The sequence below is a fragment of the Syngnathus leptorhynchus genome, chromosome 7, assembly GCF_054491065.1.
Source record: "Syngnathus leptorhynchus isolate UIUO chromosome 7, UIUO_Slep, whole genome shotgun sequence".
In the NCBI taxonomy this organism is placed as follows: domain Eukaryota; kingdom Metazoa; phylum Chordata; class Actinopteri; order Syngnathiformes; family Syngnathidae; genus Syngnathus; species Syngnathus leptorhynchus.
The window spans coordinates 10621444-10638017 of record NC_141201.1 but is presented as its reverse complement, the minus strand read 5'-3'; the positions used below and the strand labels follow the sequence as shown (position 1 = coordinate 10638017).

The 16574-nt window shown below is 38.8% G+C and overlaps 2 protein-coding genes across 3 annotated transcripts; one reads left to right on the top strand and one right to left on the bottom strand.

Moving 5' to 3' along the window:
- Positions 1 to 136: 136 nt before the first annotated feature.
- Positions 137 to 4127, bottom strand: LOC147054707 (tRNA-splicing ligase complex subunit FAM98B). Of its 2 annotated transcripts, XM_085915914.1 has the most exons (9): positions 3952 to 4127; positions 3680 to 3786; positions 2426 to 2551; positions 2044 to 2294; positions 1886 to 1966; positions 1666 to 1782; positions 623 to 769; positions 394 to 539; positions 137 to 350 (listed from the first exon to the last, which is right to left on the bottom strand). In XM_085915914.1, exons 1-9 carry the CDS (start codon positions 3993 to 3995, stop codon positions 335 to 337), a joined length of 1035 nt encoding a protein of 344 aa, XP_085772040.1. In that variant the 5' UTR covers positions 3996 to 4127; the 3' UTR covers positions 137 to 334. The 2 variants fall into 2 exon arrangements, with proteins under 2 accessions (XP_085772040.1, XP_085772041.1); XM_085915915.1 differs by having other exon boundaries at positions 137 to 539; positions 3952 to 4126.
- A 1041-nt stretch (positions 4128 to 5168) lies between these two features.
- On the top strand, positions 5169 to 14958 carry LOC147054706 (BICD family-like cargo adapter 1). The gene is made up of 9 exons (XM_085915909.1): positions 5169 to 5495; positions 6106 to 6321; positions 9582 to 9701; positions 9869 to 10015; positions 10613 to 10783; positions 11466 to 11621; positions 12762 to 12874; positions 13428 to 13548; positions 14032 to 14958. The coding sequence occupies exons 1-9, from the start codon at positions 5256 to 5258 to the stop codon at positions 14239 to 14241; spliced, it is 1494 nt and encodes a 497-aa protein (XP_085772035.1). The 5' UTR covers positions 5169 to 5255; the 3' UTR covers positions 14242 to 14958.
- The last annotated feature ends 1616 nt before the right edge of the window (positions 14959 to 16574 follow it).

The following is a 16574-nucleotide window of genomic DNA, read 5'->3' as shown; positions in this document are numbered from 1 at the left end:
TTTTATTATTATTATTATTTTATTAATTTGCTAAGTTTGTAAAAGTATTCATGCATTTATATTTTTTGTTCGTATGTCACGTAGTCATCCTGCAAATCAAACTCGTATTTGGTAAGATAAACGTCGACAAACGTCAAACTTTTAATTCATCTTTAATACCTGCATGTGTGAAAATTGAATACAAAATCAATTGTATTTCAATTCATCCGGAAAAAAATTAATACAACACATTTCGGCTCATATACCTGCACACAATAGGAAATGACAACCTTGTTTAAAAAAATAAAGTACAAGATCTGTACAATAACTTAGAATTCAATATAATAATTTAATTTTAATGTTTTTCTTCCTCTGAAAAAATTGGTAACGCTAAAGAGGGGCGCATGTTAATCCCTTTTTCCCTTCCTCCTTTTATTTGAGTTTTTAGGCCACTGACGGCGGTCACCAGCATTTCCCGATCTTCGCTCTGCCCAGGTCGGCATAGGTGCCTCCATTTCCCCTGGACGTCCTCCTCTGTCCGGTACATGGCCCATCATTGTCTAGTCACCAGAGAAGACTTATCTGTACCATGACGTTTCATTTACAATGAAACAAAATCAGACTTCATAGTTTAGTGTTTTACCTTGTAGACATTTGTACTGGGACCAGCTTTGATTGGCTCAATGCAGGATTGATCCTCTCTGGTAGCCAGTAGAAGTGGGAGGGACACTTTGGATGAAACTGCGATGGATGAAAAGGGAGGGACTGAGGCGATTGCTTCACTACGCTCCTGTGAATGAAAGAGAGATACGGTCATCAGATAGAAAGATTCTTTATTGTCATTTACACTGGTATCGGATGTTTGTGTATCTCTCAGGGGTATCCCTCCATCCATTGTCTATCGCACTGGTCCTAACTAGGGTCATGGGTGACAATGCACAGTGGGATCAATTTAAAAACAATGACAGGTGACAAAAAAATTATGGACAAATGGTTCAATGTTATATTTGTTTCAGTGTTTTTCATTGTCCAACAAAATACTCAGTGAGATGAGGGTTACGGTACATTTTCAAGCAACAAATTGGCTATTTGCAGGGGAGGACATTTACTGCCACCTAGCTAGGGGTGCTACACTGGTCAGCCTATGCTGATTCTAACAACCCATGAGTTTGTTGCACAAATAAAGAAAGAGCCTGTGTTAACACGGGATGCCCCCCTCACTAACAATAAACGTGCATATTGTGTGGGTTAAGCAGGCCATTGTACTATAACACTGAGACCACTAGGAACAACAACACAATTTTACATCCTGTTTGTAAAGATAACATGAAAGCAGCTAACACTGTACTTTGTTATTGGTCTTATTTTGTACCACTTATGGCACACTACATTTATGATCACCAGACAGTAACCAGAAGCGGAATTGCTATTATGCTTTGTTGCGTTACAAATAATACTTGTGACTATGTTATGCCTTTTGAACTTGCGGTGTAAACTGCAACTGGGAGCGGCAAATAACAACTTGAAACTAGCACTTGGTCTTTTTTCAATAGAATTGTATACCATTTGCCAAACCGCTGCCTGCCATTAAGTCTGCTGCCACCACCTAGTACTCCTCCCTCATACTTTTGCTTGCAAGTGAGGACAAAAAAATTATAACACACAGTTGTGCTGAGACATTCTTACCTTTTGTTTTTCTCCCCATGCAAATGACTCGAGTGAAACCTGAAAGCGTTTGATCATCATTTGCTGTCGACGGCCATAGTCGTCGGACAGAACTCGATTTAGTTTTGCCAACTGTCTCTATGGAAACAAGAGATTAGGTATATTTTTAAATAAAAGGGCAATTACAGAGAAACTTTTCTGAACTCAAGTGGCATAAACTAGAGAATGTATAAAAGCCCACCCATTGCTCTGTCGTGAGGCTGGCATGTAAGAGAGACTTTGTCATGACTTCACCGGGAAGACAAGCAACCCTTGACTCCACCTGCATTGGATTTTTATTATATTTAGTTTCAGTGCGTAATACATTACATAACACATGCTCTCAGCAAACCAGCTCACCTCTTGCAGCACATCAGGATATTGAGAGGATGTATCCATGTTAAGCGCGTGAAACAGTAATGTCCACTCCGCCTGTATCTCGGCCATCCTTCGGTCATTGTTTGCATCATTGTCTTCGTGTTCCTGACAAACCACGGTCATTTCCTCCACTCTCTGCTCTTTTGCGGCTTCTTCTCCAGCAGCTGTATCCTCAGAATGCAGCTCTTTATACTTGATTATGTGTGCTGCTTGCAATTCTGACACAAGGAACTCTGTGGAGTTTCAAGTAACAATTTAGAGGTTCCTGACATCATGTAAGGCTTTTGGGGCATGATATATACAAACCTCATGGGTACTTCAAACAGCACATTAAACATAAAAGCCCCTTATTATTGTTTCTTACCAGTGATTTTATAGAGGATAGAAGGCTCCAGAGCCTCTGAGTTCAGTCCAGTGAGAGGAGAATTTAAATTGGACAGAATGTTTCTTAGCTCTCTCACTAGCAAGACGCTACCTCTTCCATCGGGGTCTGCAATACAACAACAATTTGACTGAGCACATTTCGGAGTTGACAAATCAAAATCTTAAACTTGTAGTCATATGACTTCTAGATTGTGGGCAATGTGTGTAAACATCAAAGTCATAATTTACTATTTCCATATAAATACAGAATTCGCTAAATGATTAGCAGCCTCACGTCACTTCAATGAATGCAACCTTTGAACTGTAACTCATTGCAATAAAAGTGTGGCATAATAGCATTATTTTCGCCACTAGTAGCACAAGGGCTTCCTCTAGTGGTAACGTGAAATAATTTGTGAATTAAATGTTTGAATGGTGCATGTTTATGTTTTGTTTTTTTAAATTGAGCACCACACATTTACATACACACTTTGAACTTTTAAAGTACCATATTTTCCGGACTATAAGCCGCTACTTTTTGCAAAAGCTTTGAACCCGGCGGCTTATAGCCCAGTGCAGTTTATCTATGGATTTTTCATGATTTGTGCATATTCTCTTGTATATGAAAATTAAACATTAAAACACCTGAGGTTTATGTATGAACAAAACAGGATTTTCCCCTAATTTTAGCTGGTGCATATTATATTCAGGTCCGGTTTATCGTCCAGTGATACATTTTTGTTGAAGAGATTAAGGATATCTGAATCAGTCCTAGACCAGTCCTTCTCCGAGGTCACTAGTTTGTGTTTCCATCCCGATGCCTCCAATACAATTCGTTTTCAAACATTTATATACAATTTTATGCACCTTCAATTCTGTACAAAGTCATTTTCAGTCGACAGCAGGTGCCCAAATGGCTGCCTCAGGAGATGGATCAAAATGGGTACATTTTACTCCTTAATGTGTATTCTTAAAAAATGCTATAGTGATCAAAATGTGTGTTTAGACTTGTGCGGCATTGAAAATATTATTGCAAAGGCAAGTTTTGACTCAACTTTTCCTTTAAGCACAGGGTTGATGATCACTGTGCAGCATAATGTTACAATAGCTTACAATATTGTTAAATTCTATTTTAGGCGAGAAATCTCTTCCTGGGTTTTGATGAACAATCAAGCCTAGTACACCAACGTTTTATGTCCTTCACTGTTGTGCATTAAAGAGTAGGCAGAAATTGTATTTCATTGTACATTTATACCTTGAAGCTCCGGGCACAGACACTTCAGCTGAGACGTAAGCCAATTTAACAGTGGGCATGGAAGTTCATCACATGTACACCTCGATAAGCAGCAACCATCCTGGTACCTGAGCAGTGAATAACGAGAGAATATAAAAAGTTTAAATGTTATTCACTAGACTATCATAAAACACATTAAACCAAGCTTGTGTTGCGCCTTTGTGTACACGTCGCACGATATGCGGAGTTACGTGACACCTCAGAAAACACAACTGCAGTTAACTATTACTTACCCTAACGATTTAATTGCAGAAATGCTTCCAACACTCCTCTCCATTTTTACTGACACGCTTTGTTACAAGTTGAGAACTGAATCATTCAGTTGTCACTTGCAAGCAGGCGTTGAAGCATGTTGATTTCTGACTTCCTGAATTTAAGGAAATTAATAATAAGCTGGCCACACATTGCCACCTGCTGCCCGGAGAGTGAACTGACAGGAAGAAGAAGAAAGTTCCGACAGATACGTCGTAACTTTGAATTTTTGCATATCGTAAACCAAGGAGTCCATGTAAATCTTTACATACAACACATACAAAATTCATTACCATCTTAACACAGTTACTGTAAACACATACATAGGCAGTGGAAAAGTAGGGGTACTCCACAATACTATATGTTTCTTCATTTTATTAAAAACAAGTTTCTTAATGTTGTTTTTCTAGTTTGTATTTATTTTTTCAAAAAAAATATTTTTTATATCTACCTACTTTTGCAGATATGGGGTAAGAGATTAATGATAAATTCCCAAAACAAAAGATACTGCATAACTTCTTTTGCACCGCCCTGCTCACTATAAAACATACATACTCTCCACCAAAGCACAATAAATACACATCAGACGCAATTAAGACAATGGTAGCAAAAGGAGCCACGCTGCACTCAACTGTGAGTGCGTGTTTGCTCGTTCCCTGCAGGACCTCAGCACCATATGTGATGATGCTTTAGTCCCAGAGACAACAAAGCTGTGCAATGCGTCAGGATGCGCTGCCTTTTATTTCCCTGAGATTGCTTCCATCGCAAAAAAATTCTCTGGGGGCAGACCTCTGACCCTTGGCATCAAGCCTAACAATACAAGCAGACGCTCGCTTTTACTTAATTGTCAGCCTTGATCATGCACAGATAGGCTTTGTGACTACTTTGGACAGTATGCAAAGTATGACACACATTTATTTTAATTGAGTTATTTCTAAGTAATGATATATCATTGTACAATTATCCACCCCATCATGTTCTACGGTGATCGTTATAAAGATCAAGCAAGCCGAAGACTATCCCAGTTGACCTTTCATGGCCCTAATTCGAGTCAATCTTAATGATTTAATTATTGTATTGTGAAGCTGGTAAGGACGCTATCCGTTGCCAGGTGATAACAACAAGCCGACGCCCTGCGCATACAGACAGCTGCAGATGACAGCCGTGCCCCCCCCCACCCCCTCTGCACCGCATAAGTACAGCACAGTCAGGTGTCATGGGGCGCACTATGTTATTACCTTTCTCCTTACTGCCTGCACTACTTTGGAGTGAGCGATAAGGAGTCATGAATCGGCCATACGCGTGGGGGATCTCGGCCAAGCAAATGCTGGAGGAGGACTTTTTCATCGACTACGGCGGGGAGGAAATAGATTACCAAGACCCCGGTCAGCTTGTAGCAGCTTTGAAACAAAAGGAGGAAGAGGTTATTTTGGCTGCCCAGTTGGGGAACGGTTTACTCCTAGAAAACCGTCAACTCAAAGAGCAGCGGGACAAACTACATGAGAGCTACGTTAATAAACTGGAGGTAAGACTTTTTCAAAATCAAAGACGGGATTTGTCTGTGGAGTTTTTTTGTTTTTGGAGCGCGCTTACTTTATAAGGGCAGTGAGTGGGAAATACCAGTTGTGCGTTATCTTACAACCTGGCTTTCTGTGTATTTAGGCGTAGAATAAAAAAAAAAGCGTCAGAAACGCGTGCGCGTGATTCTGCTGATATTTCTTTACTGATGTCAAACTGTTATTGAATATGGTATAATAAATAAATTAAAGAGCTTTAAAAACTCTTCTTGTTTCCTAACATTAGGTTCTATAGTGTATGTGTGGTTATGAGAAATGTTTGGTTGCACTATTGAGCCACACGAGAGAGCAAAGATAATTTAAAATGAGGAACATTTTATTGCAACCTCATCAATAATATCTCTCTGAAGTCTTGAGATATATTTGGCATTCATGTGCTGATGTGGAAAGTAAGTATGTATTTACTTTCAAGTTAGTGAAAATATTAGACAAGAGCAAGTATAATGGGGTCGGAATGACTGCAGCTAGTGCAAAATCACTTTGACTAATCTAGAATGATGAATCAATGTGGTATTTGTGTCCCTCACCCTATTTCCCTTTCACTCGCCCCTCACGTAGGAACTGGAACAGAGCAATCATGAGCTACGCTTGAAGCTGGAAAACTGCCAGTCTGAGTGGGAGAGTCAGGTGGGCTACCTGGAGAGGGATGCGAGGGAGTTGAGTGCTCAGGTGCAGCAGCTCACTCAGGCCTTGTACCAGGCTGAGAGGGACAAGACACAAGCTCAGATGGATTACAGTGACAACACACAGCGATTGAAGGAGGAGCTCAAAACGGTGAGTCCATCACCCCACGCGCACACAGGTCAGGCTGTGTGTGAGAATAATTGCCTTATGTGTGTATATCATGAAAGGCCCTCAAGGTGATCATGTAACAACAGACTCGAGCTCCAAAGCAGATAAGATGAGCACTGATCCAGTCCACCTCACACATTGACACTGTGTTCTTTATACCTCTCGGGTATCAGCCAGACACACACTCAGCCTCAGTTTTTGTGCTCTCACACAGTAAAGCAATGTGTGTTTAGCAAATGTGTTTGAGGATAATATCCTAAAGTACCCGAACTCATAAGAAAAATCTACACTTTATTTGGATTGGCGCCATTATGTAGCCTGCTTCACTTTAGCCCAAAATCCTTAAGGTTCTGTAGTTTTTCAAAACCTACTATGCAAAATCCACACAAAAAACAAACTGATGAAATAATGGCCTCTGAAAACAGCAAATTTGGAGTATTTATGATACATAGTAGTCAAGACCAAATAAACAATTGAAAATAGAAAGACTGACAACTTAGTAAAACGTGATTATATATTATCATATTGTAGCTTCTTTTGGTACACAGTGTTAGTTTTAAGCTTTTTTTGTTTTTCCTGCAATCGTATGACCTAATGGAAAAATATTCATGACAGTATACAGCTGATTCATCGTCATTCGTGGTGAGTCAAACATTAATAGTTATAAGCTAAGGAAGCTGTGTTTACTGTGACAATATTCCAAGCAATGACATATTTGTCAAGGACTTCTTATCACCTGATATAATAAGAAGCTGATTGGACTTTGTGGTCCTAAGAAGGAAGTGTAAGATTGTTCAAGTGTATTTCCCTGGATGTAGCAATGTCGTGCATCACGTGCGTTTAAAGAGATGTTTCTTGTTCTGGGGAAGGAAAGGAAAAAAAAAAAAAAAAGCAGCTATGTAGTTCCTTCTAAGTTAAGATTGAATCCAAAACAACAACCCTCCCCTCCCAAGTGTCAAGGTCCACACAAAACTGGAATGTAAATGTGATGTCTTTCCATTCGAAGGCTTGTGGTGTCAACAGGAGCCCCTTGAAGTCCAGAAAACGACAATTTAGATAAAAACTTGGGCTGTTGGCGACAAAAGGGAGTGGAGGAACTGTTTTCTTTGGCTTCAGCTCTGTTGAAGAAGTTATAGGATGGAGAAAGAACACTAATGTCGAATGACATCACTTTACCTGGTCTGGTTTTAGGTGCTTCTGCTGGCCATTTGGTGAGTAGTGTGGATACTGCAGTAGTTTTGTGTGCACAGTGGAGCTCCACAATTTAATATTAACAGGACAAACCAAAAAGGTTGGAAATTTGCTAACGGCATGCCGGAACCTTTCCTTGAGGTCAGAATTGTTGTCAAGCCACATAACAGTCTCAAATATATTGTTATGATGGAGAAATAATCTGCCAATCAAATTCTGAAGCTTATTTGTTTGGTATTTTGTTTACAGGAAGAGGTTTTTGTTCTGTGTGGACCGCTTGAGTGGATTTGTGCTGTTCGTGTAGCGTGAGCAGCATAACAGATGTGAACAGGAAAGCTTTGCTATAGCGTTGAGGAAATGTTTGTATGAAAACAATGTGTTACTGTTTAGATAGTCGCCCAAGTGTTGAGAAGTATGCACAAAGATATGAGGGAGAGTTCACCCATGGATTTATTCACAATCCTACTTATTTTACCTGTGCTAAAAGAGTTAATTCTCAGATGCACCCGTCTTTGCAGACTTTTGTTTAAATAATCTCAAACACAAAAGTGATTAATAACGAGATTTTGCCATGATATTTGTAGGTGCAGGTTCTCACCTTCACAAAGTGAATGCGTTGCAATCTAGAACAACAAATAACCCTCAGACCAACAATTGATGAATGACCAGAAGAAAATATTCATGTTTTTTTTTTGTTTGTTTCTTGGTGTGAATCATTTACTTAACTGAAGAATATTGGATGACTTTGCAAAAGTAACAGACCACAGTCCAGTACACTCTGATACTGACACACTAAACTAAATTGGTACTGTCTAATCTTGTAGTTAATTATGCTTTATTTGCAGTTTGAACTGTCTTTGCTAGTGAACTATAAATGAATGGCCTTTTGTTTTTATATTACTCTGATAAATCATTAACATTATTATTACACAAGGATACAATGCAGCAGTTTCTAGAACACTCAAGTTGGCAGGACATTTTCTTATCGTTGATATCGAGTCTTAACAGAAAATTCATAGTCAATGTTTCTTAGTGCCTTTTTAAAGTTATTTTGGGTGGTTACATTTATTTATTTATTATTTAGGCATCAATTATGCAGGGATTTTCGCTGCCCCCGCCCCTTCCCGATCTCCGGGCTCGACTGTATTGCTTGACATCATTGAGCTTATCACAAGTCTACAAACTTGGATTGCATAAAACTGCGGCTGTGTAAAATCTTGGCATCAAATCTGAGACTCCACTTATATAACTTGCCATTGGAGACAAATCCAAATTCCTCTTGTACACTATAAAGAGAAAAATGTCAGTAGAGTACAGTAATCTCTTTGCAAACAAGCATCATAGGAAGGAAAAAACAACACATAGAGGTAGAAATATTTCATTTGCTGTTTTTGTTGGCTCCAATGAACTAACAGTCCATCATCCCAAGGGAAAGCCATCCTTTGTAAGCACTCCCCGAGGGATTTGGCCATGGCTTGGCGTCTCATCTGCCCTATACTGTAGCTCCTCTTGTGGACCGGGGATGGCCTGGGGCTGGGGGGCCATATGAGGGGATATCACCTCTTTGTGTTTGTAACAAATGGAGCGCTCTCCTTCCACTTGTGTCTCGGCTTATTCTCAGCGGGTCGCTGCCTCTATTGTGAGAGAGGTCCGTGTTGATGAGACCAGCCGGTAATTAAGGCATCTCCAGGAATCAGGCTTATGTTCCTCATTGTGCATCTGCAAGCAGCTTGCTTTTGCTTTTGTTCATTATGTGCTATAGTTTACTACACACTTCCTCTCTTCCTATTTACATGTCTTCAGACACGTACACTCAAGCTGCCCCCTTCGACCCTCCCGATGTACAACATTTGAACTGTCTGCCGCATAGTTGCTGAATATGGTCACTTACCAAACCAAGAAGTTCTCTGCTCCATCTGGCACATGGAACACTTTTCACATGTAGATAGACATACCGGCTCCATTCAGCTGTTTGTAGTTTGGCGATTGTGGCCTCAATCTTCCAAAAGCCCAAATTTTAGATCTGAAGACAACAAATTACATGTTTGCAGGCAGTAGAGGTGGAGAGGGTGATGTCCAGTGAGTTACAGATGCTTAAGCAAGACCTGAAAAAAAACACAAATCACAACAAGCCTCAGGACGAGGAGGTGATCAGCGCCATGCGAGAACAGGTAAGCAAACATCAGACCAAATCTCTAAAAAAAAAAAGAAGCTATATTGGTGTACTCAAGTTTTTCTTCGCACTGTTAGTTTTTGAAAACTCCCGTTGACATTCTTTGTGGTAAAATAACTTTGTGGTTATATCTGAAAACATTTCTGATTGTGGGTGTGTGTCCAGGTGTTGCGCCTCACGCAAAGGGAACAGGAGCTGGAGGAGCGTTTGGAGAGTGTTTGTCAGGAGAATGCTCAGCTGAGAGCCAACTTGGCCTCTTTGAACTCACGTCTGGCTATGCACGACCAACTCAACCAACAGCATAACCAACGGGTAGGCACACACACACACATACATGCACATGTATAATGGTGACTGACTAACAGTATTTATAAACGAAGAATAAATGTATTTTATTTTAATTCAATTTCCATCCGGCACATTGCATTTGACCTACATGAACAAAAGGAATTTAAACTCCCTGCCTGAAGCTTTTGTGGTATTTTGAAAGGTGTTACTTACTCATCTTACAAGACGTACTCGTTTTACTAACTGGGACTTTCACCTGCAGGTTTAGATTCCACACGTTCGTTAAGTTTCACGATTACACAAAAGTAGGATTCTGGAATGTCGGGATTGCTGTCCTATACTGGAAGTGTTGTACACAAGTTTAAGAAAAGATCCAAATAGCTTTATTTCTAGAAATCTTATCGCATTCATCTGTTTTTAAATTTTGAATAGTAGTAGAATTCAGTCAGTAAACGATCAAAACATCCTCTCAATTTATATGAAACATGGCTTTTTAGTTACAATAATTATTTGTGCCCAGTTTCTCTGCAAGGAGAATTAAGCATTAAAATAAGCCGATGATGATTACTTTTCAAGTTGTGCGTTTTTGGACTCACCTGTGCTGTTCTCGCCCCCCCCCAGCTTGCTGAAGCTTTACAGGAGCTGGAGGTGGCGCGAGGTCGCTCACAGGAGCTTCAAGCACAGGTAGAGGAGCTCGAAGAACGGGTATCCCTACAAGAATCCAGGAGCCTTGACGATTCATCTCTGCTTTCCGAGTTGGACATGGCTGACCTAGGACTCAGTAAAGATGAGGTACCAAACGATTCAGAACTCGTAGGGACACCATTTTTTAAACAATCAGCATATCATATCGTATCTCCTCAAATATTACTCTACTCTAGTGATGTAAATGCAGTGTGGGATCAATTTAATGAATTAGAATTGCACACAGACTTTGAAATTTACTTTCTTTGTCGGTAATACATGAACAAAATCTCAGGTGAATTAAAGATGGAAACCTTGCCAGTATTAAAGATGATCTCACGTTATCTTTAGAAGAGAATATTTTTTCAGCTTATTAAAATTCCAGTGGGCATCAACACATTCAACCCAGTGAAATAGGATTTAACTATACTTATGAGTCATTCAATTAGTTTCCTGTTTGTTAGTTTGTTACCCACTTTGTTGGAATGTTCCTTGTTCCCTTGACCATCCAGCACAATGTGCAATTTATTTATTTATTTATTTATTTATTTGAGATGGTGAATTCATTAGCTGTTAAGAGACAATTAAAATCAGTATTTCAATTTGCATAGTGCAATCTTTTTTTTTTTTTTAATGTAGATAACCATGTAGTGAATCCAACAATTGAGTTTCCCTTTTTCAATTAAACTACTACAGAAAGCAAATTAACTTTTCCATAACATTCTAATTTAGATGTACCTAATGCATATTTTGAGAGTCACTGTCAACATAATGTGCCTTTTTTTTGTAGCTAACTGAAGAAATGGGGTCGATCTGTAAGTTACTACTGCCGCTGGCCCAGAACAGTGTGACATGTGTGGCTACAGATCAAGAGCAGAGCCTAAAGGGTGCTCTGGACCAACTGAAGACAGTGGCCCAAAGTTTGACACAAGTCTCTGGAGCACAGGTGAGAAAAGCATAACATTAGCATCGCCGTCATAGTTTCCTTCGGAAGGCCATTATGACTGTCAACTCAAATACATAAATGTATGAACGCCTCATATTATATACAGTATAGACGACACAACAAATCGATGAATAACTAGTTGTCAAATGGTTAAAAAATGCTAGCAATATCTCTGTTATTTAAAAGTGAAGATAATTTGCAATTTTTTAGCATTGACATGAATTTGATTTGTCTTCGCGGGCCACATAAAAGGATGTGGCAGGCCGTATCTGGCCCCGGGGCCTTGAGTTTGACACCTAGAGGTTCCACTACACTTCAGATGGTCAGTCTGACAGGTAGACTTTCAGTTGATAAAAGTGAAGAAAAAAAATGCACATAGCCTGGTTATAAATAGCTGCAGTTAGTATTAAATATTACAAGTAGCCAAAAAAAACATTAGCTATTTTTGTGTTCATTTGTTTGTGTTTTCACAATGGAAAAAAAAAACCTGGTGGCTGAGTATAGGGCTTTTTTTTTTCTTCCACTCCTATCACAGCAACTTTATTGTCACTGAATGTATTGTGAACTTATGTAATACAAATGTTGGCTAACCATTACAAGCGATAAGTTAAATGCCTGTCTAAGCTTTCCTTGAATGTGAGTGAGCATATCTACAAGACCAGTAACAATTTTATCCCTGTAATGAAATATGCAAAGTCCAAAACGTCAGAATCTCTTCTGAGGGGAGGTTTGCTGCCATTCGATCTTTACGTTCTTCCCGTATGCTCAAGGATCTCTGTCATGCTTTGTTGCCTGGGGAAGTGATCAGTGTGGGAATTTGAGCGGTGTAAGGGATCAGATGACGCAGTGCTGCTGGGGAGGGTTTAGTCTTTATGGGAAGTCTCATCTGGCTGCTCTCATTTCATCCTATAGTATCTGCGTCATAGACATGCAGTGCAATTCTAGTATTTACACAAAAGGTGGATGTCTCACTACCAACGAGTTATTAAAGAAATGAATTTCGATCTCTTTGTATGTCTTGACATGTGAAGAAAATTGACAATAAAGCAGACTTTGACTTGACTTTGATAATGGTGCAGTGTTCTTACAGTACAATTATCAGATAAAGCACTGAACTATTGTTGCTCCCCCTCCCCTCAGAAGTTGCAGCAGCAGCAGGAGAATGCTGCAATGAGGCAGAAACTGCAGAGCGTCAAGCAGCAGGCTGAAGTCGCCCAACAGGCCATCAGAGACAGAGATGAAGCCATTGCCAAGTCAGTCATCCTTCATGCTAAATCTTCTCAAAAGCAACGATTATATTTGTACTGAAATCATTAGAAAGCCTAAAAAAGTCCTCATTTCCATAATTAAGGCCTTAGTCATGTTAGTTAATCCTTTAATCCGCTGTTCACTAGTTTCCAACTGCCACATATTGCTAGATTTTAAATGAAAACCCCTATAAAGAAATTGGAAAATATGTAAAGAGTTTCCAGTCCTTATAAAATGCATTATACTTACTTTAAGTACTAATAATCAAGGCTAAACATATCATCTACATATTTTAGACTATTATGATACAACATGGAGCCCTTAAATCATGTTTCAAATTAAGGATTTAAAAGTTTTAAAATTAATCACTGTTATGAAACCGGCTTAAAAAGTCAAACATTTGTCGTATTAAAGCCCACAATTATCTATTGACAGCTTGGACAATCTAAAAGTTCTGATTCTAACCAGTTTGTTTGAAAATTGTGCCTGAACTTTCAAGGATACCTGACTCTAGTCCAACATTGAATGATTTTCCATACCTGCTCATTTTTTTTGCAGGAAAACACTGATGGAGGCTGAGTTGGTCCGGAGTAAAAACGAAATGATGTCTCTCAACAACCAATTATTAGATGCCATTCAGCGTAAACTGGAGCTTTCACAGGAATTAGAGGCCTGGCAGGTAAGGTCTCTTTGGGGCTGTTTACACTGAGAACAGTAACACAATCTGTCCAATCCATTTTGGAGTGTGAAAACATTTAGAGACAAATTTATGACAATGACATTAGTGCTATGATTTCACATACACTATACTAGATTGCTACACCAACAGTCACATGACATTCGCATGGAAAACTCAAAAGTCACATGAACTGAAGTTGGTGTGTGCTTGTGTGTTTTTACATTGCCATCTAGTGGTCCAGCATTGATATTACGACTTTCCCAGTTGAGTTGACTATGTGCATGGAGAATGTCATGTGACCCTTTAACGCTCATTGTTTTTTTTTCCAATTCAACATTTATCAATGATACCACTTATAAAATGTCAGCATCTCAATTTTTTTTTTTAAGCTTTCTACCATTTACACATTTTTTTCTTCATAGAAAATACACAACTCACCTCTGGTAATCTCCTCATTGACAATTTGTCTTTGCCTTTTCTCAGGACGACATCCAGATCGTCATCAACCAGCAGCTGAGGTCACAGCAGCAGTCAGAGCAGCCTCAAAAGAAGATCACCTCACAAGGAATGTCATTTTTCCGCAAGTCCCACAGGACTGCTTTCCCTTGGGGTATAGATGCCAATCAAGACAAGGCCCAGTCCCCGTGGCGGGACTGGTTAAGACGAGGCAAAGGGGCATCATATACCAAGTAAATAACTGCGAGGCCTCCATCTACTTGCTGGTTGCTCAGAAGAATCACCCTCGAAAATGATGGATGGTGGATGTTTGATGAAAAAAAGAACAATTTAGACACTTGTGATCACAGACACTTGTATCAAAGGAACAACAAAGCACATTTAAAGTAAAGCTTCTTTTTATTGTGACCAACTCTGGAAAAGTTTTTTCTCACTGTGGTTTTGTTTAATATTGTAAATAATGTTTATTATTTTTGGAATACTGATGATTTTGTAAATGTCTTTGCTTTTGTTGCTTTGTATGGCATATTTCAGAGAGGCAGCTGGGATTTTGCTGTTGTGAATTAATGAAAAAAAGGGAGAGCCAGGGAATAAGGACAGAACAATGCAATTGTACTGTTTGTTTGTTTTTTTAAACTTGCCAAGCTATAAGTTCAAGTTACATTGTCTTCTCTGTTTCCCAAAATAGGCAAAAGTGACCTTCTCAAATAATTCCAGAAAGTAATTTTGAGAAATTGCCTAGTTTTGCACCATTTTTATTTGGGTGTCTATATGGGTGTGTTTAATATATTTAACATGTTTAAAAAGTCAATCTTTTTGTTTATCAATAACTATTATTGATAATTATTATCGTCCACCATGGCATTGTTTAATTGAAAATGTGACAACAATTTTGAATAACTTCTGATTGTCATGTCCAATAAACCTTTCCACAGCTCATCTGGTATGTTTACTTGCCCTCTCAAGGATTAAAAAAAATAAATAAAAAAATACGATATAGAGAAACAGATTTATTCCTCAACAATGGGTAAATTATTTCACAAACAGACACTGACTCATCGGAGTTCTCTGGCAATTACAATGCTTTTATTTACATTTACATTATATTTCCTTAACAAGTCAGGTGCATAGTCACGAGGTGAGCATGATTACAGAGAGATAAACAGGCTGACATTCAGAGGAACATTAATCCAGGAAATCTGGGGTTGCATGTGTTGGTGATGACATCGTACATATAGTATGAATATTCAATACACAGTATACTTTGAAGTACAAACAATTGCTGCAACACTGAAGAATGGTACATTTTGTGTTCAGAGTATGACATGAGCAATCTTTGATCGCATCATATCGATTTTTTTTCCCCCTCCATTATATCTTTTTTCGGATTCCTGTTGATCTTTGTATTTAAATGGAATGTGGGAGCAGACTTGGCAGTGTGAGGAAGTACATGGCGAGTGTTACATATCTGTAGTAGTTAGAGTAATAATTGGATGCACATTTAAATTGTGGTAGTGTAATATTTGGGCAGACATGAGACTCCTGGACTGGCAGTATGAGCTCCAGCTGCTGTGGCAGTTTAAACAATTTACTCTAAAACATGGTAGTCAATCCTCATCTATTTTTCTACTAAATTATCTTGCCCTAATAATTACACTATTCAATGGCACGGCTTCTGCCCGTAGCTGTCAATTTGAAGTGATTTTATCCATATATCTTTGTGGTCCCCTCTCCTAATAACCTTACAATCGAGTACAAATGTTTAAAAAGTTGGAGGCACAGAAATGTGACAATAAACAATCTGACGAAAAAAGCCAGAAAAGTAATTCCGATCACCCGCAGGACTACGTAAAATGCATTTTATACACTTGTATTATAGCCAAGTGTGGCGAATATATTGTGAAAACTACTTTTTGCCTAATACAATATGTTGTCTCCATTATGTACACATTTAATTGATGAACTAATTGGGTTGAGACAACAGGCCAGTCATGCCAACTTGACTAGATGGATATAATCAAGTATTATATTTTTAGTACTGCAGCAATGGTTGTACACGGTCAGCTGATGATGATTCATTGCGGGGTTTTTTTTTTGCAGGAAGATGAAACAGGTAAAGGGGCAAAGTTTGCGTTAACATATGACATTACAACATAATCATGTGTCCACATATGACATTCAGTCTGACTTTTTGGTAGATGTAAACATTGGCCGTCTAGCAGTGATAAATTGTGATAATTGTTTTGTCTTTATTACATCTAAATAGAATATTTTGCACAACTGGAAAGTCTGTTTCCCTTTTAAATGAAGCCCCATTTGAATGGGGCATACATTTGTGGGATGAGCAGCACAACAGAGAATGTGCAGTGCAACCATATAAGATATTGCGAAAACTTTAATGAGGTCACAACTGGCAACCAAATAGTTTTTTGTTTTTTTTTCAAATCAACAAAAATGTATGCAACAAACAGACTTAATACTTTTGTGCATGTTACATTTGAGGTATGACAACTATTCAACTCCATCATACTGCCTCTTTTGGGATGTTTGTTTTCTTGACACATTGTGTT